Source organism: Pecten maximus, chromosome 5, assembly GCF_902652985.1.
Source record: "Pecten maximus chromosome 5, xPecMax1.1, whole genome shotgun sequence".
NCBI lineage: Eukaryota > Metazoa > Mollusca > Bivalvia > Pectinida > Pectinidae > Pecten > Pecten maximus.
In genome coordinates this window covers 31948459-31972558 of record NC_047019.1, presented here as the reverse complement: position 1 = coordinate 31972558, position 24100 = coordinate 31948459, and the positions used below count along the sequence as shown (strand labels likewise).

The following is a 24100-nucleotide window of genomic DNA, read 5'->3' as shown; positions in this document are numbered from 1 at the left end:
AAATATTCTGCCATACGAGTAAACTTTCATAAAGAACAAAATTAAAAACATCGAAAAATGAATACTCAAAAAGTGCGGGAATCAGTAATGACGTCATCTCTTTGTGACGTTACTCCACGTCAATTTTATATATACATTTTAATGGCATTTTGATAACATATGGAATAATAAGCAATACAATTTCACAGAAACCTGATTAGACGTACATATATACATCTATATATTGTATAGCTGTCTTTTATACATCTTTATTAATATCAATAGAACATGTAGACATTAATGATAACATATATTACTAGTATATGGAACGCCAAATTAACATATATTCAATTAATTGAACCTATCTTCAATTATTTGAAGATAGGTTCAATCTAATTGAAGATAGGTTCAATTCAATTGAAGATAGGTCCAATTATTTGTACCTATCTTTAAATATTTAAAGATAGGTACAACTGAATTGAACCTATCTCTAATTGAATTGAACCTGTCTCTAATTGAATTGAACCTATCTCTGATTGATTTGAACCTATCTCTAATTGAATTAAACCTATCTTCAAATACAACATATCCTTAATTAAATTAAACCTATCTTTAATTCAATTGAACCTATCTTTAATTCGTCTCTTTTCCCTATTTGTTCGTAATTGAAGATAGGTTCAATTCAATTAGAGATAGGTTCAATAAGTCTTATTTAAACCTATCTTTAATAGAATTGAACCTATCTTCAATTGAATTAAACCTATCTCTAATTTAATTGAACCTAACTCTAATTTAATTGAACCTATCTCTAATTTAATTCAACCTATCTCTAATTGAATTAAACCAGGGACATATATAGATCTTATTATACGTCCCTGATTTAACCTATCTTTAATTGAATTCAACCTATCTTCAATTAATTGAAGATATATGTTAATTTGGCGTTCCAGAGTATTTAACAATAAACAAATATTCTTAGTAGACAAATTATATATAAACATCAAAGAACGCCGATGTGGCGCAGCGATAAGTTGCGAGTACTTCTGGCTAGGCGATTGCCGTAGATCGTGAGTTCGAGGCCCGGTCAGGGCACGAGTCACAAAGTTGTCTTCCTTCGTCATTTGTGTTACTATGTTATATAGGCATCAAAGTATAAATATATAGAGAGTATACATTGTATATGATATAGATCTAGACTAATCTTATAGAACTCCAGGTAGAATAATCGGAGTGCACTCTAAGTTTACCTGGAGTCCGAACGGAGGGCACTCGGAGTGCACTTGGGTGCAACCACAGGGGCATGTCTAGTTTTATATAACAAATAATAGTCAGAATATATATTATATAGGTATTTCTGACTATTTTTTGTAATATAAAACTAGACATGCCCATGTGGTGCAACCTTTAGCCTTCATTCAGCTATTATTAATTATATTTCATACCAAAAACTGATTTCCTAATGTCTAGAAAGAAAAATAAAGGTCTAGTCGGTCATCGCGAACAGTTTGAGGAAAATAATAGGAAATAGCATGCTAAAAATTCATTAAAATCGAGATATTCTAGGCCTCTACTGTGACTAGGCTAATATATTTACAATATCTTTTCACAGTTATGCCCCTTTATAAATGGTTTGTTTATTTCCGGTTTCAGAGTCACAAGTGTTTGACGCATTTAGCATCATACGACATAATACGTCCGTATGTTACGTATACGGGCAAAACAAACGGGTTCACTCCTTTTCTTTATTTCTGTTCTAATTTATTTCTGTGAAGGCAGCAGGATGATGGTCGGAGGCGTGGGTGAAGTTAAAGCTGCTGATGAAGAAGTTCAACAGATCGCAAACGACGTAAGCATGTGACATGTACAACCTGATACTACGCCCACATGGGCATGTCTAGTTTTATATATAGGTATTTCTGACTATTTTTTGTAATATAAAACTAGACATGCCCCTGTGCCACGCCTATTCTACTTTCCGTCAACTATTCGTAGAACTTGTCTATGTAAAGAATGTACTGTCTAACTTGAAACTGATATGCCTTAAGCTTATTCATATAGATGTATAGATTCTGAAACCTTATAAAAATCAGGATTATCAATTGCGATGTATACAGTATATAGGTTATGTAATTATATTATGAATACATAATTTATGGTGTTGTGGTGGGGTGGTTGATGTCAGATGTTACTCGGAATCTAGAAACCGAGCCCCTGTGTGCCTAATCACGGGGGCTCGTTACAAGATGATATATGTGCATTCCATCACATAATGTGCATTCCATCACATATATCTTCTTGTAATATAATGAAGCCTATTGGCCTAGTCGCTCTCCCTTCATTCCTTGGAAAAACTTTAATTCTTATCTCATAAAAATTATGAACAGTGATAAAAATGTATATTTATAAATGTATTGATAAAACTATTTCTAAAAAAATCAAAATTAAACATGTTTAATTGCATTGTATATTCTGCGAAAATAAGCGAGATTTTTTTCTTTTTAAAGCATTGCTTGGGGTGGGAGGGGGATGCAAATGAAGTCTTTCCAATATTAATTTACTAAAGTGAGTTTTTATGATTAATTATGGTATAAATTTAACTGACAGCAAACATCATAATAACTAATGCATGATCAGAGTTTAGTGAAGTGAGTTGATGAGAATGAACGAATATGAGGAAACATTTAGATGTATCTATGATGATGAATTTAATCATTAATCATTCTGTGTCTTAACTCCAATTTAATGACTGTCACACCCTTATGGAGTATCCTACATGTCTCACTCTGATACATCAAATTCAAATACAAATTTTCAATAGTAATTAATGATATCAATGATTTTCATTGTATGCAGGTGCATATATATATATAATGAGGTACATTAGCTGATAGCATATTCTCTTATATTGACCTACTTTTAGACATGTCTACAGCTGCGATGAGCTGACTAAATTAAATTCTAAATTTAAGAGTGATACATTAACTGGCATTGGTTGCTTCCTACATGATGTCAAGCAATATATATGCATGTGTTGGGTAACATTTTACACTTATGTGCGTGTTTGCCTTCTGATCTTCAATTAAGCATTGAACTGTTTTTGTATGGTTATTATATGATCTCTTTGAATGCCAGAGCTTTGCAAGCAAACAACATAATGTGTGATCATGCATTACAATTCATTTACATTTATAATTTTACTTATATTTGCATTCCTCTTACTTTTTAAAATGTTTTTTGCTAAAAGATCATATATTTAAAATTCATAATTCCCATCTTACTGACAGTCATCAAAATTGTTGGTCAATAGATCGATGTATACATATGGAACAGCGCTGGAACATGTTTTCATAATAATTAATGTAGCCAGATTACTTTCTCCTTGACAATGATTTTTAATAATGTTTTGATTTTTACATTAGATAAGCTTGCATTGTAGTTCTGGTCTGTGTTGTATAAATACAACTGAGAATTGTGTCACATGATGTATGGTATCTAAACGTACATCGACACAGCTCTCAAAGAGACTGTGTAGTGACAAAGCCAACAAAAGTAGATATAACAATTATCATTTGTTTCAATTGATGATTTAATAAGTACTATTAGAATTCCAATGATTTTGTTAATAGGTCACCTGAGACTTTGTCTCAGGTGACCTAATGCGATCGCCTTTTGGCTGGCGTCATGCGTCGTTAACCATTGACATTTTCAAGTTCTTCTCTAAAACTGCTCAACCAAATTCAATGAAATTTGGCAAGACCGGAACAAGATAGATTCAAATACTTTCATAGTTTCAAGGGTCTTAAGGTCCTTTACCGAAATTGTGAATTTCATGACCCTGGGGTCTCACGTTTGCCCCTGGGGAGGGGGTAAACTTTACTTTGGTTTATATAGGAAAATCACATTTTTGACTATCATTTGTGTCATTTCTTTTGGAACTAGCAGTTTGGAAGGCAGTTTACTGGTATGTAATTATTGGTCCCTAGATGCTGGTGAGCAGGGTCAAAAAGGGTCGAATTTATAGAAATATTTCAAAACTCAGGTGTCCGTGACCATTAAGACCCATGGGCCTCTATATATATACAGTAGCTAGTTGTTTAATGCAATGATTGCATATAGCTTTATGGTTTAATTTGATTTACAGCTGAAAGCAGAGGTGGAGAAGGAATCTAATCAGAAGTATGAAATTTTCAATGCGATCAACTACAAAACTCAGGTGGTAGCAGGAACAAATTACTTTATTAAGGTTTGTGTTTTGTTTCTCTCTGTCATAGAACCCAAATATTAGTCAGCATAACTTTCTGATACCCTTTACATTTTACAAGCAGCAACAGCAATGTTTTGTGGTGTCTTCGAAACATGTGAACTTTTATTCTCAAATAATGCAAAAATGGTGTTCATATTCACAGCATTTTCAGATAAAACAGTATCATTATTAATACTTACAATTGTTAACATAAAGCCATTTAGTAGATCCCAACAACAAAGTTTAAACAGAACTTCTATATACCAAAATATTGGACATTTATTTACAAACAAATGAAAAAAAAAGTTTTAATAAAAGCAAATTAATGTAGCTGAAGATGGAAAAAATGATAAAATGTTAAACAACTCCATACAGCTGTCTTTCCAGGACTTGTCAATGACGCTAAGGGTCTAAGGTACCGGCATTGATCATATGCTGTGCCCAAAACATCAAATTAGCTAGGTCCAAAGAGCATATTCTAATCAATCATAAAAAGACAGTTTTAATGAATAAAACAGTTTTGTTAAAGAAAGTACCAAAATGCATTTTTTTTCAATGAAAGAGTTTAAAAATAAGCAAACAAAACTTGACGACAAACTTTCTAGCGCTTTCACTGCTATTGTTGCTCCTCAGGAAAGTTATAAATATGTAATGTGAAAATCAGATGAAGCAAAGTCATTGTGAAAGATAATTATAAGAAAAGTAAAACAAAACTAATGCATATTTAATATACATCTTTGTATTTATCCGCCAGGTTGACGTGGGAGATGGCACTTACATCCACCTCAGAGTATTCAAGTCGTTGCCTCATGCAGGTCCGTCAGTAGAGCTGGTTGGCTATCAGGAAAACAAATCCAAGGATGATCCCATCAACCACTTCTAATCATACGGACCATACCTAAATGTTGTATTCAAACATCTTGTGATGTTCTAAATTTTGTTATCTATATTATAAAGGTTAACATTGGTGTTTGAAACTTGTTCCATTAAGCATCCTTTGATGGTTGTATGAGATATTGTAATGGGAACACAAAAGGTGGTAATTTTTAGGTGACCTGAGATGAAGTCTCAGTTAACCTTTTGTGATCGCCTTTCGTCTGGCGTTGTTTGCTGTCTGCCGTAAAGAATTTACATTTTAAGCTTCTCCTCAATGACCAATTCAAAGCCTGAAATTCGGTCTTTAGCATGCTGGCATGAAGGGCTACCTAGTTTTTTTTCAAATAGATGACCTTGACCTTCATTCAAGGTCACAGGGGTCAAATATGATAAAATCATGAAAAAACTTCTTTTTGATAACCAAGAGACCCAGAGACCTGATATTGGGTTTGTAGCATGTTGGGATGAAGGGCTAACAAGTTTGTTCATATACATGACCTTGACTTCATTCAAGATCATAAGGGTCAAATATGCTAAAATCTTAAAACAACTTTTTCATGATAACCAATAGGCCCAGAGACCTGTCTTGTAGCATTCTGTTGTAAAGGGCTGTGACCATTATGCAATGAATGACCTTGACCTTCATTCAAGGTTAAAGGGTTCAAATCTGCTAAAAGATATCAAAATTCAGGTGACCGTCAATGCCAGTGGGCCCCTTGTTAATTAGTAAGATGCCTTTTGAGTTACATTAAAAAGAACTTCACAGTAATGTACACTCTAGCAGTCTTGTAATGTGTGTTGTAAACTAATTTGCTATACTATAGCCTCTAAAGGAAGACATATTTTCTCAAGTAAAAGTACCAGAGAAGGCCTAGGTCCATTGCTTACCAAGCTGATGTATATATATAGTATGTGTATATGTATTTATATTACATGTATATCATTTCATGTAAATATATATCATTCTGGCATATTATGCATTATACTTGTGATAACATTTTAAATGTTCCCATTTAATAGAAAATCTTTATACTAAATCAACTATCGCATTTTGAGCATAAAATACATATCAGAGACCCATATATGTGATTATGTAGTTGTCTGACGAAATTAAATTTTACCACAAAACAGGCCCTTTTTGCCATGTCATATGGCCATGTCATGTGTATTGTAAGACACCTGTAATAACACTATTGTGATGTCACATGATTGTCTGGGTAGAGGGAAATGTCTCATCTGAGACGGACTTCGCCAGTCTTATATAGAAACAAAAATTGAAAGGTTTTTACTTATCTTCTCATAAATATAGTTATGTGATCAATCTTACACTTATGGCTATGTTATATGGATTTTATTACACTCGTTAAATAATTTGATATGCCACTGGCATAAAGGCTTGTAGCATATCAAATTAATGAACTTGTTTATTATATTCTGTATGACATCGCTACTCATGTAAGATCCTCAATATTCAGCATGTAAAGTATATATTATCTTACTATGGAATTTATATACTGGTAGATAACAGCTCTGCTTTTGAAGAATTTATTATTTCAACAATATAAAAGTTACCAGTTAATGATTAATGACCATGATCTAATATTTGGCTGTCGTTGAATATTCTTGGAAATTTATCTATATGCATTGTTCTTATTTATTTAAGTACCATTTTTTTGGAAATTTTTCAGTTGTAGTGCCTTTTATGCATGTGATATATGCTGATGATTTTATCATATGGAACTTTACAGATTTGTTAACTTTCATGAAGCTAATGTAATGTATTCTGTAACAAGGGAGAGAACTCCGGATAGCTGCTGATACTCCTAGGATGGTTGTATAATTTATATTGCTTATCTTACTTGGTAAATAAAAACAATTACCTCATTGATGCCATGGCTTTTATAAGGAACCATAAATGCAAATTTCCACTTAACAGTGACTAAATGTGAGTTGATGATATAATCTTTTTACTGCATTCTTTCCATTAACAGCGTTGATAATAAGTGTTTTGACCAAATGAACAACGACATAGATCATTCCTTGTATTATACCTTATATAGCGTCTGTATTTGTAGTATTTTAGTGTGAGGGGTTAAGGTAAAATGTATTCATTACAATATGTAGTAATTTCACTGTTATCTCAAAATTTGAAATGAAATATTTTCCGAAATGTATGTTTTTGTTTGTACATGTATATAGTTGAGCTCCTTTTGTACAAAATGTGGAGATCTTTCACCGTGGTGCTTCAGCCAGGTGTGTGTCATCTTTAACTGTCATCAAATGCGTCATAAAATAGTATTTCCTCCAAAACTACTGAACACAGTTCAGTCAAATCTTATTGGAATTAAAGGGTATCAAATTGTTTATTTGCTTTAAAGATGTGTTGAAATCAGGTGACAGTTATTTTTAAAATTGAAAACTGAAACAAATCTTTTATGAGATCTTTCTTCTCACATCCTTGGAAAATTTATTGTTGAGAGTACAGATGAAAAGTCGTGTAATTAGGTGAATTTGAAAATCAGTAATTTTGCGAATTATTATAATATTTGTTTTGCAGTTCATCAGAAGTGAAGCAGTTCTAAAATTTGGCATTAGAATTGACTTGCTGATATTATTAAGATCGGCGAGGCATATAATTACGTTAATTCTTATTTGAACATTTAGTACTTAAAAGCAATCTAAAACCAAAAGCAAAATAGTATGTTGCTTTAAATCACTTTGCAAAATGGCCAACAGAATCATATATCTGGGAATATTCATTTTCATTGATTGTTCTTCCTTTTTTTAGCTCACCTGCCCGAAGGGCAAGGGAGCTTATGCCATGGTGCGGCGTCCGTCGTCCGTCCGTCCGGCCATCCGGCTGCCCGGCGTCAACTTTTTCATTTAAACAACTTCTTCTCAATAACCAAGAGGCCCAGGGACTTGATATTGGGCCTGTAGCATGCTGGGGTGAAGGGCTACAAAGTTTGTTCAAATAAATGACCTTGACCTTCATTCAAGGTCACAGGGGTCAAATAGGCTATAATCTTCAAGCGACTTCTTCTCAATAACCAAGAGGCCCAGGGACTTGATATTGGGCCTGTAGCTTGCTGGGGTGAAGGGCTACAAAGTTTGTTCAAATAAATGACCTTGACCTTCATTCAAGGTCACATGGGTCAAATAGCCTATAATCTTCAAACAACTTCTTCTCAATAACCAAGAGGCCCATGGACTTGATATTGAGCATGTAGCATGCTGGAGTGAAGGGCTGCAAAGTTTGTTCAAATAAATGACCTTGACCTTCATTCAAGGTCACATGGGTCAAATAGGCTATAATCTTCAAACGACCTCTTCTCGATAACCAAGAGGCCCAGGGACTTGATATTGTGCCTGTAGTTTGCTGTTGTGAAGGACTACAAAGTTTGTTCAAATAAATGACCTTCACCTTCATTCAAGGTCACATGGGTCAAATAGGCTATAATCTTCAAACGACTTCTTCTCAATAACCAAGAGGCCCAGGGACTTGATATTGGGCCTGTAGCATGCTGGGGTGAAGGGCTACAAAGTTTGTTCAAATAAATGACCTTGACCTTCATTCAAGGTCACATGGGTCAAATAGGCTATAATCTTCAAACAACTTCTTCTCAATAACCAAAAGGCCCGGTGACTTGATATTGGACCTGTAGCATGCTGGGGTGAAGGGCTACTAAGTTTGTTCAAATAAATGACCTTGACCTTCATTCAAGGTCAAATGGATCAAATAGGCTATAATCTTCAAACGACTTCTTCTCAATAACCAAGAGGCCCAGGGACTTGATATTGGGCCTGTAGCATGCTGGGGTGAAGGGCTACGAAGTGTGTTCAAATAAATGACCTTGACCTTCATTCAAGGTCACATTGGTCAACTAGGCTATAATCTTCAAACGACTTCTTCTCAATAACCAAGAGGCCATGTGACCTACATTCAAGGTCACATGGGTCAAATAGGCTATAATCTTCAAACAACTTCTCAATAACCAAGAGGCCCAGGGACTTGATATTGGGCCTGTAGCATGCTGGGGTGAAGGGCTACAAAGTTTGTTCAAATAAATGACCTTGACCTGCATTCAAGGTCACATGGGTCAAATAGGCTATAATCTTCAAACGACTTCTTCTCAATAACCAAGAGGCCCAGGGACTTGATATTGTGCCTGTAGCATGCTGGGGTGAAGGGCTACCAATTTTGTTCAAATAAATGACCTTGACCTACATTAAAGGTCACAGTGGTGAAATTTGCGATAGCCAAGAGCCTCCAAGACCTGATATTAGGCCAATAGAATGCTGGAATGAAGGACTAGAAAATGTTTAATATGAATAAAACTAGCTTACAATTCTATTTGAATAAAGAGGTAATCAACATAGTATCTTTAGAAATGACCTCATCAACTTCAAAGTTGCTGTAGAGCCAGGTGAGCGATACAGGCCCATTGGGCCTCTTGTTTTCTTGAACATCCGGAATTCTGTAGATGTTATTTTCGAGCCGGTCTCAATTTTAGTTTATGTTCCTCTTTGATTAAAAAGGAATAAAAGTAAACTTTGACAGTGTTTTGAAATAAATCAATAAATACGAAATTGATTCTATTTCCTAATCACTAAATCACAACATCAATTACGCGGCTATACAAAGTAGTCCACTGTTTATAAGGAACAACTTTAGGTTGAGAAGGATATGACAACGCCGAATTCCTAGATATTATGTAGGACAAGATTTTATTTTGAATTAATCCGGCCAATCGTGGCTTAAACTCATCCTTAAATTGCATTAAAAATATATTTAAAAAAAATAAAGAGACATAATAACGAAACCATAATTGAAACTCAAAATCGGCTAAACAAGCGTAAGATATAAACAAACATATATATTTAAATTGTGACCCCTCAAAACGTACAAAGAACATACAACCATGTGTACCGGAAGCGTAAGCGTCTTCTGCTTCATCGACGACACCGCTCTACAAATCTAGGTCACGGCGACACCGTTATACAAATCTAGGTCACGACGACACCCCTATACAAATCTAGGTCAAATGATGGAAGTCACAATCTCAAATGAGAGTTATGATGATAAAAACGGAAAATGATGCATATCAATAAACATAAAACACGTCCTATTTCATATCGCATAAAATATATTATTTTTCCAAACTTCTCCGTGTTCTTCATCATCCTGCATATCTCGAAATCCTGTGTTGTTCATTTCTCCCTCAGTCGTCAACATCCGTCACAGAAACTATACTCTGACGATTTCAACTGTTATAATGTGTCAAAGGCGTGTACCTTCTATACAATAACATCAATATACTTTAAACTGTTCCTTTTCTGAAGCTGGAAGATTACTGATTTCCCCCTCTTTTTGATCTCCCTAACATTACGTTGGAAATTATCCCATAGTGTATCAAATAATCTAGTGTTAAAGTATTGAGACTGATTTATCTTCCTGGAGATTTTGAGAAGTATGATCGAGTTCGTTATCTCGACATATTCAAAAAGTGTAGAGAGCGAAAGGTGAACGTCACCCTTGGATTATTTGGGAAGATATGTTTCAGATGATTTGCATCATATACACCGTAGAGATATTGAATAACCTACGAGGGGAGAACTCAAGATAGATGTTTCGAAATAAGTACAATAATGTCTGTTGTGTTTGAGGCAAAGCATTTGAAACATATTTGATTAATTTCTTGTAACAAGGTTTCATTCCTCAGAAATAATTGACCTAGAAAAAGGTCACCACGATGATCAGTTACTGGATAAGTACTGAAAACGTGTGCATTCTGATTGGCTGAAATCAAAAGTGTGGGAAATATTGTAAGAGAGTATAAATGTCTGTAGGAGCACACATTGCGAGATATTTCCAATGTCCTTTTACTATGTAAACTCGAGAGTAAATCAACTGACAAAGCGAAGCGCTGGAGACATGCCAGCCCGACATCCAGTCGGAGAAAACGTGCGTTTTATTTTCATGGCGTTAATATTTTCTGTTATTATTAGCAATGGAACAATGAAGGTTATGAAAATCAGTGATGTAGAAGTTTCGTGACTCGTAATTAGTATTACCACTGGAGGCTTGGAGACTCTGGTGATTGGTATGGACACTGGAGGTTTGGAGACTCGCAGTGATTGGTATGAATACTGGATGTTTGGATACTCGGGGTAATTGGTATGGACACTGGAGGTTTGGAGGCTCAGGGTTATTGGTATTGACACTGGAGGTTTGGAGACTCGGGGTTATTGGTATGGACACTGGAGGTTTGGAGACTCGGGGTTATTGGTTTGGACACTCGAGGTTTGGAGACTCGGGGTTATTGGTATGAATACTGGAGGTTTGGAGACTCGGGGTTATTGGTATGGACACTGGAGGTTTGGAGACTCGGGGTTATTGGTATGGACACTGGACGTTCGGAGACTCGGGGTTATTGGTATGGACACTGGACGTTCGGAGACTCGGGGTTATTGGTATGGACACTGGAGGTTTGGAGACTCGGGGTTATTGGTATGGACACTGGAGGTTCGGAGACTCGGGGTTATTGGTATGGACACTGGAGGTTCGGAGACTCGGGGTTATTGGTATGAATACTGGAGGTTTGGAGACTCGGGGTTATTGGTATGAATACTGGAGGTTTGGAGACTCGGGGTTACTGATATGGACACTGGACGTTCGGAAACTCGGGGTTATTGGTATGGACACTGGAGGTTCGGAGACTCGGGGTTATTGGTATGGACACTGGAGGTTCGGAGACTCGGGGTTATTGGTATGGACACTGGAGGTTCGGAGACTCGGGGTAATTGGTATGGACACTGGAGGTTCGGAGACTCGGGGTTATTGGTATGGACACTGGAGGTTTGGAGACTCGGGGTTATTGGTATGGACACTGGAGGTTTGGAGACTCGGGGTTATTGGTATGGACACTGGAGGTTTGGAGACTCGGGGTTATTGGTATGGACACTGGAGGTTTGGAGACTCGGGGTTATTGGTATGGACACTGGAGGTTTGGAGACTCGGGGTTATTGGTATCACCACTGGAGGTTTGGAGACTCGGGGTTATTAGTATGGACACTGGAGGTTTGGAGACTCGGGGTTATTGGTATGAATACTGGAGGTTTGGAGACTCGGGGTTATTAGTATGGACACTGGATGTTTGGAGACTCGGGGTTATTGGTTTGGACACTCGAGGTTTGGAGACTCGGGGTTATTGGTATGGACACTGGAGGTTTGGAGACTCGGGGTTATTGGTATGGACACTGGAGATTTGGAGACTCGGGGTTATTGGTATGGACACTGGAGGTTCGGAGACTCGGGGTTATTGGTATGGACACTGGAGGTTTGGAGACTCGGGTGATTGGTATGGACACTGGAGGTTCGGAGACTCGGGGTTATTGGTATGGACACTGGATGTTCGGAGACTCGGGGTTATTGGTATGGACAATGGAGGTTCGGAGACTCGGGGTTATTGGTATGGACACTGGTTTTCGGAGACTCGGGGTTATTGGTATGGGCACTGGACGTTCGGAGACTCGGGGTTATTGGTATGGACACTGGAGGTTTGGAGACTCGGGGTTATTGGTATGGACACTGGAGGTTTGGAGACTCGGGGTTATTGGTATGGACACTGGAGGTTTGGAGACTCGGGGTTATTGGTATGGACACTGGAGGTTCGGAGACTCGGGGTTATTGGTATGGACACTGGACGTTCGGAGACTCGGGGTTATTGGTATGGACACTGGACGTTCAGAGACTCGGGGTTATTGGTATGGACACTGGACGTTCGGAGACTCGGGGTTAATGGTATTACCACTGGACGTTCGGAGACTCGGGGTTATTGGTATTACCACTGGACGTTTGGAGACTCGGGGTAATTGGTATGGACACTGGAGGTTTGGAGACTCGGGGTTATTGGTATGGACACTGGAGGTTCGGAGACTCGGGGTAATTGGTATGGACACTGGAGGTTCGGAGACTCGGGGTTATTGGTATGGACACTGGAGGTTTGGAGACTCGGGGTTATTGGTATGGACACTGGAGGTTTGGAGACTCGGAGTTATTGGTATTACCACTGGAGGTTTGGAGACTCGGGGTTATTGGTATGGACACTGGAGGTTTGGAAACTCGGGGTTATCGGTATGGACACTGGAGGTTTGGAGACTCGGGGTTATTGGTATGGACACTGGAGGTTTGGAGACTCGGGGTTTTTGGTATGGACACTGGAGGTTTGGAGACTCGGGGTTATTGGTATGGACACTGGAGGTTTGGAGACTCGGGGTTATTGGTATGGACACTTGAGGTTTGGAGACTCGCAGTAATTGGTATGAATACTGGAGGTTTGGAGACTCGGGGTAATTGGTATGAATACTGAAGGTTCGGAGACTCGGGGTTATTGGTATGGATACTGGATCGAGGCTTGGAGACTCGGGTGATTGGTATAAATACTTGAGGCTTGGAGACTCGGGGCGATTGGTGTAACAACTGGAGGTTTGCAGTCCCGGGGTGATGTGTATGAAGATTAGAGGTTTTAAGACTCGGGGTGATTGGTATGAAGACTGGAGGTTTAGAGATTTTAAATGATTGGTTTGGTTTATTTTGTTTAACGTCCTATTAACAGCCAGGGTCATTTAAGGACGTGCCAGATTTTGGAGGTGGTGTGTGATTGGTATAAACACTGGAGGTTTTGAGACTCGGGGCGATTGGTTATGAAGACAAGAGGTTTGGATATTCAGGGGGACTGGTTATGAAGACTAGAGGTTTGGGTATTCAGGGAGACTGGTTATGAAGACTAGAGGTTTGGAGACTTGGGAAATTGGTATAAATACTTAAGGCTAGGAGACGAGGGTTGATTAATTTAATCATTGGAAGTTTGAATACTTGAGTGATTGGTATGCACACTAGAGGTTTGGAGAACTTCGGCTGACTGGTATAATACTAGAATTTGGAAACTTGGGGTGATGGGTATGAACACTGGAATGAGCACTGGGGATTTGGAGACTTTTGGTGATTTGCATGAACACTGGAGTTTCGGAGACTCGGAATGATTGGTATGAATACTGGGGGTTTTGAGACTCGGGGTAACTGGTATGAATGCTGAATGTTGGAGACTCGGGGTGATGGGTATGAGTCCTGAAGGGTTGGAGACTCGGAGTGATGGGTATGAGTCCTGAAGGGTTGGATACTCGGGGTGATGGGTATGAGTCCTGAAGGGTTGGAGACTCGGGGTGATGGGTATGAGTCCTGAAGGGTTGGAGACTCGGGGTGATGGGTATGAGTCCTGAAGGGTTGGAGACTCGGGGTGATGGGTATGAGTCCTGAAGGGTTGGAGACTCGGGGTGATGGGTATGAGTCCTGAAGGGTTGGAGACTCGGGGTGATGGGTATGAGTCCTGAAGGGTTGGATATTCGGGGTGATGGGTATGAGTCCTGAAGGGTTGGAGACTCGGGGTGATGGGTATGAGTCCTGAAGAATTGGATACTCGGGGTGATGGGTATGAGTCCTGAAGGGTTGGAGACTCGGGGTGATGGGTATGAGTCCTGAAGGGTTGGATACTCGGGGTGATGGGTAGGAGTCCTGAAGGGTTGGAGACTCGGGGTGATGGGTATGAGTCCTGAAGGGTTGGATACTCGGGGTGATGGGTATGAGTCCTGAAGGGTTGGATACTCGGGGTGATTGGTATGAGTCCTGAAGGGTTGGAGACTCGGGGTCATGGGTATGAGTCCTGAAGGGTTGGAGACTCGGGGTGATGGGTATGAGTCCTGAAGGGTTGGAGACTCGGGGTGATGGGTATGAGTCCTGAAGGGTTGGATACTCGGTATGGGGTATGAGTCCTGAAGGGTTGGAGACTCGGGGTGATGGGTATGAGTCATGAAGGGTTGGAGACTCGGGGTGATGGGTATGAGTCATGAAGGGTTGGAGACTCGGGGTGATGGGTATGAGTCCTGAAGGGTTGGAGACTCGGGGTGATGGGTATGAGTCCTGAAGGGTTGGAGACTCGGAGTGATGGGTATGAGTGCTGAAGGGTTGGAGACTCGGGGTGATGGGTATGAGTCCTGAAGGGTTGGAGACTCGGGGTGATGGGTATGAGTCCTGAAGGGTTGGAGACTCGGGGTGATGGGTATGAGTCCTGAAGGGTTGGAGACTCGGGGTGATGGGTATGAGTCCTGAAGGGTTGGAGACTCGGGGTGATGGGTATGAGTCCTGAAGGGTTGGAGACTCGGGGTGATGGGTATGAGTCCTGAAGGGTTGGAGACTCGGGGTGATGGGTATGAGTCCTGAAGGGTTGGATACTCGGGGTGATGGGTATGAGTCCTGAAGGGTTGGATACTCGGGGTGATGGGTATGAGTCCTGAAGGGTTGGATACTCGGGGTGATGGGTATGAGTCCTAAAGGGTTGGAGACTCGGGGTGATGGGTATGAGTCCTGAACGGTTGGAGACTCGGGGTGATGGGTATGAGTCCTGAAGGGTTGGATACTCGGGGTGATCGGTATGAGTCCTGAAGGGTTGGATACTCGGGGTGATGGGTATGAGTCCTGAAGGGTTGGAGACTCGGGGTGATGGGTATGAGTCCTGAAGGGTTGGAGACTCGGGGTGATGGGTATGAGTCCTGAAGGGTTGGATACTCGGGGTGATGGGTATGAGTCCTAAAGGGTTGGAGACTCGGGGTGATGGGTATGAGTCCTGAAGGGTTGGAGACTCGGGGTGATGGGTATGAGTCCTGAAGGGTTGGAGACTCGGGGTGATGGGTATGAGTCCTGAAGGGTTGGAGACTCGGGGTGATGGGTATGAGTCCTGAAGGGTTGGATACTCGGGGTGATGGGTATGAGTCCTGAAGGGTTGGATACTCGGGGTGATGGGTATGAGTCCTGAAGGGTTGGATACTCGGGGTGATGGGTATAAGTCATGAAGGGTTGGAGACTCGGGGTGATGGGTATGAGTCATGAAGGGTTGGAGACTCGGGGTGATGGGTATGAGTCCTGAAGGGTTGGAGACTCGGGGTGATGGGTATGAGTCCTGAAGGGTTGGAGACTCGGGGTGATGGGTATGAGTCCTGAAGGGTTGGAGACTCGGGGTGATGGGTATGCGTCCTGAAGTGTTGGAGACTCGGGGTGATGGGTATGAGTCCTGAAGGGTTGGAGACTCGGGGTGATGGGTATGAGTCCTGAAGGGTTGGAGACTCGGGGTGATGGGTATGAGTCCTGAAGGGTTGGATACTCGGAGTGATGGGTATGAGTCCTGAAGGGTTGGAGACTCGGGGTGATGGGTATGAGTCCTGAAGGGTTGGAGACTCGGGGTGATGGGTATGAGTCCTGAAGGGTTGGATATTCGGGGTGATGGGTATGAGTCCTGAAGGGTTGGATACTCGGGGTGATGGGTATGAGTCCTGAAGGGTTGGAGACTCGGGGTGATGGGTATGAGTCCTGAAGGGTTGGATACTCGGGGTGATGGGTATGAGTCCTGAAGGGTTGGATACTCGGGGTGATGGGTATGAGTCCTGAAGGGTTGGAGACTCGGGGTGATGGGTATGAGTCCTGAAGGGTTGGAGACTCGGGGTGATGGGTATGAGTCCTGAAGGGTTGGATACTCGGGGTGATGGGTATGAGTCCTGAAGGGTTGGAGACTCGGGGTGATGGGTATGAGTCCTGAACGGTTGGATACTCGGGGTGATGGGTATGAGTCCTGAAGGGTTGGATACTCGGGGTGATGGGTATGAGTCATGAAGGGTTGGAGACTCGGGGTGATGGGTATGAGTCCTGAAGTGTTGGAGACTCGGGGTCATGGGTATGAGTCCTGAAGGGTTGGAGACTCGGGGTGATGGGTATGAGTCCTGAAGGGTTGGAGACTCGGGGTGATGGGTATGAGTCCTGAAGGGTTGGAGACTCGGGGTGATGGGTATGAGTCCTGAAGGGTTGGAGACTCGGAGTGATGGGTATGAGTCCTGAAGGGTTGGAGACTCGGGGTGATGGGTATGAGTCCTCGGGGTGATGGGTATGAGTCCTGAAGGGTTGGAGACTCGGGGTGATGGGTATGAGTCCTGAAGGGTTGGAGACTCGGGGTGATGGGTATGAGTCCTGAAGGGTTGGAGACTCGGGGTGATGGGTATGAGTCCTGAAGGGTTGGATACTCGGGGTGATGGGTATGAGTCCTAAAGGGTTGGAGACTCGGGGTGATGGGTATGAGTCCTGAACGGTTGGAGACTCGGGGTGATGGGTATGAGTCCTGAAGGGTTGGATACTCGGGGTGATCGGTATGAGTCCTGAAGGGTTGGATACTCGGGGTGATGGGTATGAGTCCTGAAGGGTTGGAGACTCGGGGTGATGGGTATGAGTCCTGAAGGGTTGGAGACTCGGGGTGATGGGTATGAGTCCTGAAGGGTTGGATACTCGGGGTGATGGGTATGAGTCCTAAAGGGTTGGAGACTCGGGGTGATGGGTATGAGTCCTGAAGGGTTGGAGACTCGGGGTGATGGGTATGAGTCCTGAAGGGTTGGAGACTCGGGGTGATGGGTATGAGTCCTGAAGGGTTGGAGACTCGGGGTGATGGCTATGAGTCCTGAAGGGTTGGATACTCGGGGTGATGGGTATGAGTCCTGAAGGGTTGGATACTCGGGGTGATGGGTATGAGTCCTGAAGGGTTGGATACTCGGGGTGATGGGTATAAGTCATGAAGGGTTGGAGACTCGGGGTGATGGGTATGAGTCATGAAGGGTTGGAGACTCGGGGTGATGGGTATGAGTCCTGAAGGGTTGGAGACTCGGGGTGATGGGTATGAGTCCTGAAGGGTTGGAGACTCGGGGTGATGGGTATGAGTCCTGAAGGGTTGGAGACTCGGGGTGATGGGTATGCGTCCTGAAGTGTTGGAGACTCGGGGTGATGGGTATGAGTCCTGAAGGGTTGGAGACTCGGGGTGATGGGTATGAGTCCTGAAGGGTTGGAGACTCGGGGTGATGGGTATGAGTCCTGAAGGGTTGGATACTCGGAGTGATGGGTATGAGTCCTGAAGGGTTGGAGACTCGGGGTGATGGGTATGAGTCCTGAAGGGTTGGAGACTCGGGGTGATGGGTATGAGTCCTGAAGGGTTGGATATTCGGGGTGATGGGTATGAGTCCTGAAGGGTTGGATACTCGGGGTGATGGGTATGAGTCCTGAAGGGTTGGAGACTCGGGGTGATGGGTATGAGTCCTGAAGGGTTGGATACTCGGGGTGATGGGTATGAGTCCTGAAGGGTTGGATACTCGGGGTGATGGGTATGAGTCCTGAAGGGTTGGAGACTCGGGGTGATGGGTATGAGTCCTGAAGGGTTGGAGACTCGGGGTGATGGGTATGAGTCCTGAAGGGTTGGATACTCGGGGTGATGGGTATGAGTCCTGAAGGGTTGGAGACTCGGGGTGATGGGTATGAGTCCTGAACGGTTGGATACTCGGGGTGATGGGTATGAGTCCTGAAGGGTTGGATACTCGGGGTGATGGGTATGAGTCATGAAGGGTTGGAGACTCGGGGTGATGGGTATGAGTCCTGAAGTGTTGGAGACTCGGGGTGATGGGTATGAGTCCTGAAGGGTTGGAGACTCGGGGTGATGGGTATGAGTCCTGAAGGGTTGGAGACTCGGGGTGATGGGTATGAGTCCTGAAGGGTTGGAGACTCGGGGTGATGGGTATGAGTCCTGAAGGGTTGGAGACTCGGAGTGATGGGTATGAGTCCTGAAGGGTTGGAGACTCGGGGTGATGGGTATGAGTCCTCGGGGTGATGGGTATGAGTCCTGAAGGGTTGGAGACTCGGGGTGATGGGTATGAGTCCTGAAGGGTTGGAGACTCGGGGTGATGGGTATGAGTCCTGAAGGGTTGGATACTCGGGGTGATGGGTATGAGTCCTGAAGGGTTGGAGACTCGGGGTGATGGGTATGAGTCCTGAAGGGTTGGATACTCGGGGTGATGGGTATGAGTCCTGAAGGGTTGGATACTCGGGGTGATGGGTATGAGTCCTGAAGGGTTGGAGACTCGGGGTGATGGGTATGAGTCCTGAAGGGTTGGAGACTCGGGGTGATGGGTATGAGTCCTGAAGGGTTGGATACTCGGGGTGATTGGTATGAGTCCTGAAGGGTTGGAGACTCGGGGTGATGGGTATGAGTCCTGAACGGTTGGATACTCGGGGTGATGGGTATGAGTCCTGAAGGGTTGGATACTCGGGGTGATGGGTATGAGTCATGAAGGGTTGGAGACTCGGGGTGATGGGTATGAGTCCTGAAGGGTTGGAGACTCGGGGTGATGGGTATGAGTCCTGAAGTGTTGGAGACTCGGGGTGATGGGTATGAGTCCTGAAGGGTTGGAGACTCGGGGTGATGGGTATGAGTCCTGAAGGGTTGGAGACTCGGGGTGATGGGTATGAGTCCTGAAGGGTTGGATACTCGGAGTGATGGGTATGAGTCCTGAAGGGTTGGAGACTCGGGGTGATGGGTATGAGTCCTGAAGGGTTGGAGACTCGGGGTGATGGGTATGAGTCCTGAAGGGTTGGATACTCGGGGTGATGGGTATGAGTCCTGAAGGGTTGGATACTCGGGGTGATGGGTATGAGTCCTGAAGGGTTGGAGACTCGGGGTGATGGGTATGAGTCCTGAAGGGTTGGAGACTCGGGGTGATGGGTATGAGTCCTGAAGGGTTGGATACTCGGGGTGATTGGTATGAGTCCTGAAGGGTTGGAGACTCGGGGTGATGGGTATGAGTCCTGAACGGTTGGATACTCGGGGTGATGGGTATGAGTCCTGAAGGGTTGGGTACTCGGGGTGATGGGTATGAGTCCTGAAGGGTTGGATACTCGGGGTGATGGGTATGAGTCCTGAAGGGTTGGATACTCGGGGTGATGGGTATGAGTCCTGAAGGGTTGGAGACTCGGGGTGATGGGTATGAGTCCTGAAGGGTTGGAGACTCGGGGTGATGGGTATGAGTCCTGAAGGGTTGGATACTCGGGGTGATTGGTATGAGTCCTGAAGGGTTGGAGACTCGGGGTGATGGGTATGAGTCCTGAACGGTTGGATACTCGGGGTGATGGGTATGAGTCCTGAAGGGTTGGATACTCGGGGTGATGGGTATGAGTCATGAAGGGTTGGAGACTCGGGGTGATGGGTATGAGTCCTGAAGGGTTGGAGACTCGGGGTGATGGGTATGAGTCCTGAAGTGTTGGAGACTCGGGGTGATGGGTATGAGTCCTGAAGGGTTGGAGACTCGGGGTGATGGGTATGAGTCCTGAAGGGTTGGAGACTCGGGGTGATGGGTATGAGTCCTGAAGGGTTGGATACTCGGAGTGATGGGTATGAGTCCTGAAGGGTTGGAGACTCGGGGTGATGGGTATGAGTCCTGAAGGGTTGGAGACTCGGGGTGATGGGTATGAGTCCTGAAGGGTTGGATACTCGGGGTGATGGGTATGAGTCCTGAAGGGTTGGATACTCGGGGTGATGGGTATGAGTCCTGAAGGGTTGGAGACTCGGGGTGATGGGTATGAGTCCTGAAGGGTTGGATACTCGGGGTGATGGGTATGAGTCCTGAAGGGTTGGATACTCGGGGTGATGGGTATGAGTCCTGAAGGGTTGGAGACTCGGGGTGATGGGTATGAGTCCTGAAGGGTTGGAGACTCGGGGTGATGGGTATGAGTCCTGAAGGGTTGGATACTCGGGGTGATGGGTATGAGTCCTGAAGGGTTGGAGACTCGGGGTGATGGGTATGAGTCCTGAAGGGTTGGAGACTCGGGGTGATGGGTATGAGTCCTGAAGGGTTGGAGACTCGGGGTGATGGGTATGAGTCCTGAAGGGTTGGAGACTCGGAGTGATGGGTATGAGTCCTGAAGGGTTGGAGACTCGGGGTGATGGGTATGAGTCCTGAAGGGTTGGATACTCGGGGTGATGGGTATGAGTCCTGAAGGGTTGGAGACTCGGGGTGATGGGTATGAGTCCTGAAGGGTTGGAGACTCGGGGTGATGGGTATGAGTCCTGAAGGGTTGGAGACTCGGGGTGATGGGTATGAGTCCTGAAGGGTTGGATACTCGGGGTGATTGGTATGAGTCCTGAAGGGTTGGAGACTCGGGGTGATGGGTATGAGTCCTGAAGGGTTGGATACTCGGGGTGATGGGTATGAGGTCCTGAAGGGTTGGATACTCGGGGTGATGGGTATGAGTCATGAAGGGTTGGAGACTCGGGGTGATGGGTATGAGTCCTGAAGGGTTGGAGACTCGGGGTGATGGGTATGAGTCCTGAAGTGTTGGAGACTCGGGGTGATGGGTATGAGTCCTGAAGGGTTGGAGACTCGGGGTGATGGGTATGAGTCCTGAAGGGTTGGAGACTCGGGGTGATGGGTATGAGTCCTGAAGGGTTGGATACTCGGAGTGATGGGTATGAGTCCTGAAGGGTTGGAGACTCGGGGTGATGGGTATGAGTCCTGAAGGGTTGGAGACTCGGGGTGATGGGTATGAGTCCTGAAGGGTTGGATACTCGGGGTGATGGGTATGAGTCCTGAAGGGTTGGATACTCGGGGTGATGGGTATGAGTCCTGAAGGGTTGGAGACTCGGGGGTGATGGGTATGAGTCCTGAAGGGTTGGATACTCGGGGTGATGGGTATGAGTCCTGAAGGGTTGGATACTCGGGGTGATGGGTATGAGTCCTGAAGGGTTGGAGACTCGGGGTGATGGGTATGAGTCCTGAAGGGTTGGAGACTCGGGGTGATGGGTATGAGTCCTGAAGGGTTGGATACTCGGGGTGATGGGTATGAGTCCTGAAGGGTTGGAGACTCGGGGTGATGGGTATGAGTCCTGAACGGTTGGATACTCGGGGTGATGGGTTTGAGTCCTGAAGGGTTGGATACTCGGGGTGATGGGTATGAGTCATGAAGGGTTGGAGACTCGGGGTGATGGGTATGAGTCCTGAAGTGTTGGAGACTCGGGGTGATGGGTATGAGTCCTGAAGGGTTGGAGACTCGGGGTGATGGGTATGAGTCCTGAAGGGTTGGAGACTCGGGGTGATGGGTATGAGTCCTGAAGGGTTGGAGACTCGGGGTGATGGGTATGAGTCCTGAAGGGTTGGAGACTCGGAGTGATGGGTATGAGTCCTGAAGGGTTGGAGACTCGGGGTGATGGGTATGAGTCCTGAATTGTTGGAGACTCGGGGTGATGGGTATGAGTCCTGAAGGGTTGGAGACTCGGGGTGATGGGTATGAGTCCTGAAGGGTTGGAGACTCGGGGTGATGGGTATGAGTCCTGAAGGGTTGGAGACTCGGGGTGATGGGTATGAGTCCTGAAGGGTTGGATACTCGGGGTGATGGGTATGAGTCCTGAAGGGTTGGATACTCGGGGTGATGGGTATGAGTCCTGAAGGGTTGGAGACTCGGGGTGATGGGTATGAGTCCTGAAGGGTTGGATACTCGGGGTGATGGGTATGAGTCCTGAAGGGTTGGATACTCGGGGTAATGGGTATGAGTCCTGAAGGGTTGGAGACTCGGGGTGATGGGTATGAGTCCTGAAGGGTTGGAGACTCGGGGTGATGGGTATGAGTCCTGAAGGGTTGGATACTCGGGGTGATTGGTATGAGTCCTGAAGGGTTGGAGACTCGGGGTGATGGGTATGAGTCCTGAAGGGTTGGATACTCGGGGTGATGGGTATGAGTCCTGAAGGGTTGGATACTCGGGGTGATGGGTATGAGTCATGAAGGGTTGGAGACTCGGGGTGATGGGTATGAGTCCTGAAGTGTTGGAGACTCGGGGTGATGGGTATGAGTCCTGAAGGGTTGGAGACTCGGGGTGATGGGTATGAGTCCTGAAGGGTTGGAGACTCGGGGTGATGGTATGAGTCCTGAAGGGTTGGAGACTCGGGGTGATGGGTATGAGTCCTGAAGGGTTGGAGACTCGGAGTGATGGGTATGAGTCCTGAAGGGTTGGAGACTCGGGGTGATGGGTATGAGTCCTGAATTGTTGGAGACTCGGGGTGATGGGTATGAGTCCTGAAGGGTTGGAGACTCGGGGTGATGGGTATGAGTCCTGAAGGGTTGGATACTCGGGGTAATGGGTATGAGTCCTGAAGGGTTGGATACTCGGGGTGATGGGTATGAGTCCTGAAGGGTTGGAGAGAAGGGTTGGAGACTCGGGGTGATGGGTATGAGTCCTGAAGGGTTGGAGACTCGGGGTGATGGGTATGAGTCATGAAGGGTTGGAGACTCGGAGTGATTGGTATGAGTCCTGAAGGGTTGGAGACTCGGGGTGATGGGTATGAGTCCTGAAGGGTTGGAGACTCGGGGTGATGGGTATGAGCCTTGAAGGGTTGGAGACTCGGGGTGATGGGTATGAGTCCTGAAGGGTTGGAGACTCGGGGTGATGGGTATGAGTCCTGAAGGGTTGGAGACTCGGGGTGATGGGTATGAGTCCTGAAGGGTTGGAGACTCGGGGTGATGGGTATGAGTCCTGAAGGGTTGGAGACTCGGGGTGATGGGTAAGAATAATAGGGATTTTGAGACTCGGGGTGATTTTTATGATTACTGGGGGTTTTGAGACTCGGGGTGATGGGTATGAATATTGAAGGTTTGGAGACTCGGGGTGATTAAACTTGATTTGATGTTGGAATCACACCTTCATCGTGTCAACGTGGCATCGATACATCAAACCGACCGAGCTACATGTAGTTTTGGTGACATTTAGCTATCTATCGACCTACATTCCAGATCACACCTAAACTACTGGCTCACACAGATACATGGCGTGCATGACATTACTAGTAACGTCCCTGGTTCCTGAAGTGTCTCTGTTAATGTGTCAGTTGATTCGATAGCCCTCGACTTGTTACCAATTTCACGTGTCAACCTACGGGGCCTTCATAGATCTGCTTTGTAGAATACTGTTATGGAATTAAACAGTCATGTTGATATAATTTGAAATTTCTCGTGCGATTTGAAATTGTATTTTGATATTCGATGTTCTGTATTATTCCTGGTGGTTCCATTAAGATTACTCCGTTTTTCATTTTCAGTTTG

At 44.5% G+C, this 24100-nt stretch overlaps 1 protein-coding gene across 1 annotated transcript; it reads left to right on the top strand.

Annotated features, from left to right (window-relative positions):
• The first annotated feature begins 1613 nt into the window (after positions 1 to 1613).
• LOC117327806 (cystatin-A-like) lies at positions 1614 to 7462 on the top strand. The gene is made up of 3 exons (XM_033884991.1): positions 1614 to 1825; positions 4121 to 4222; positions 4977 to 7462. Exons 1-3 carry the CDS (start codon positions 1679 to 1681, stop codon positions 5103 to 5105), a joined length of 378 nt encoding a protein of 125 aa, XP_033740882.1. The 5' UTR covers positions 1614 to 1678; the 3' UTR covers positions 5106 to 7462.
• Positions 7463 to 24100: the final 16638 nt, after the last annotated feature.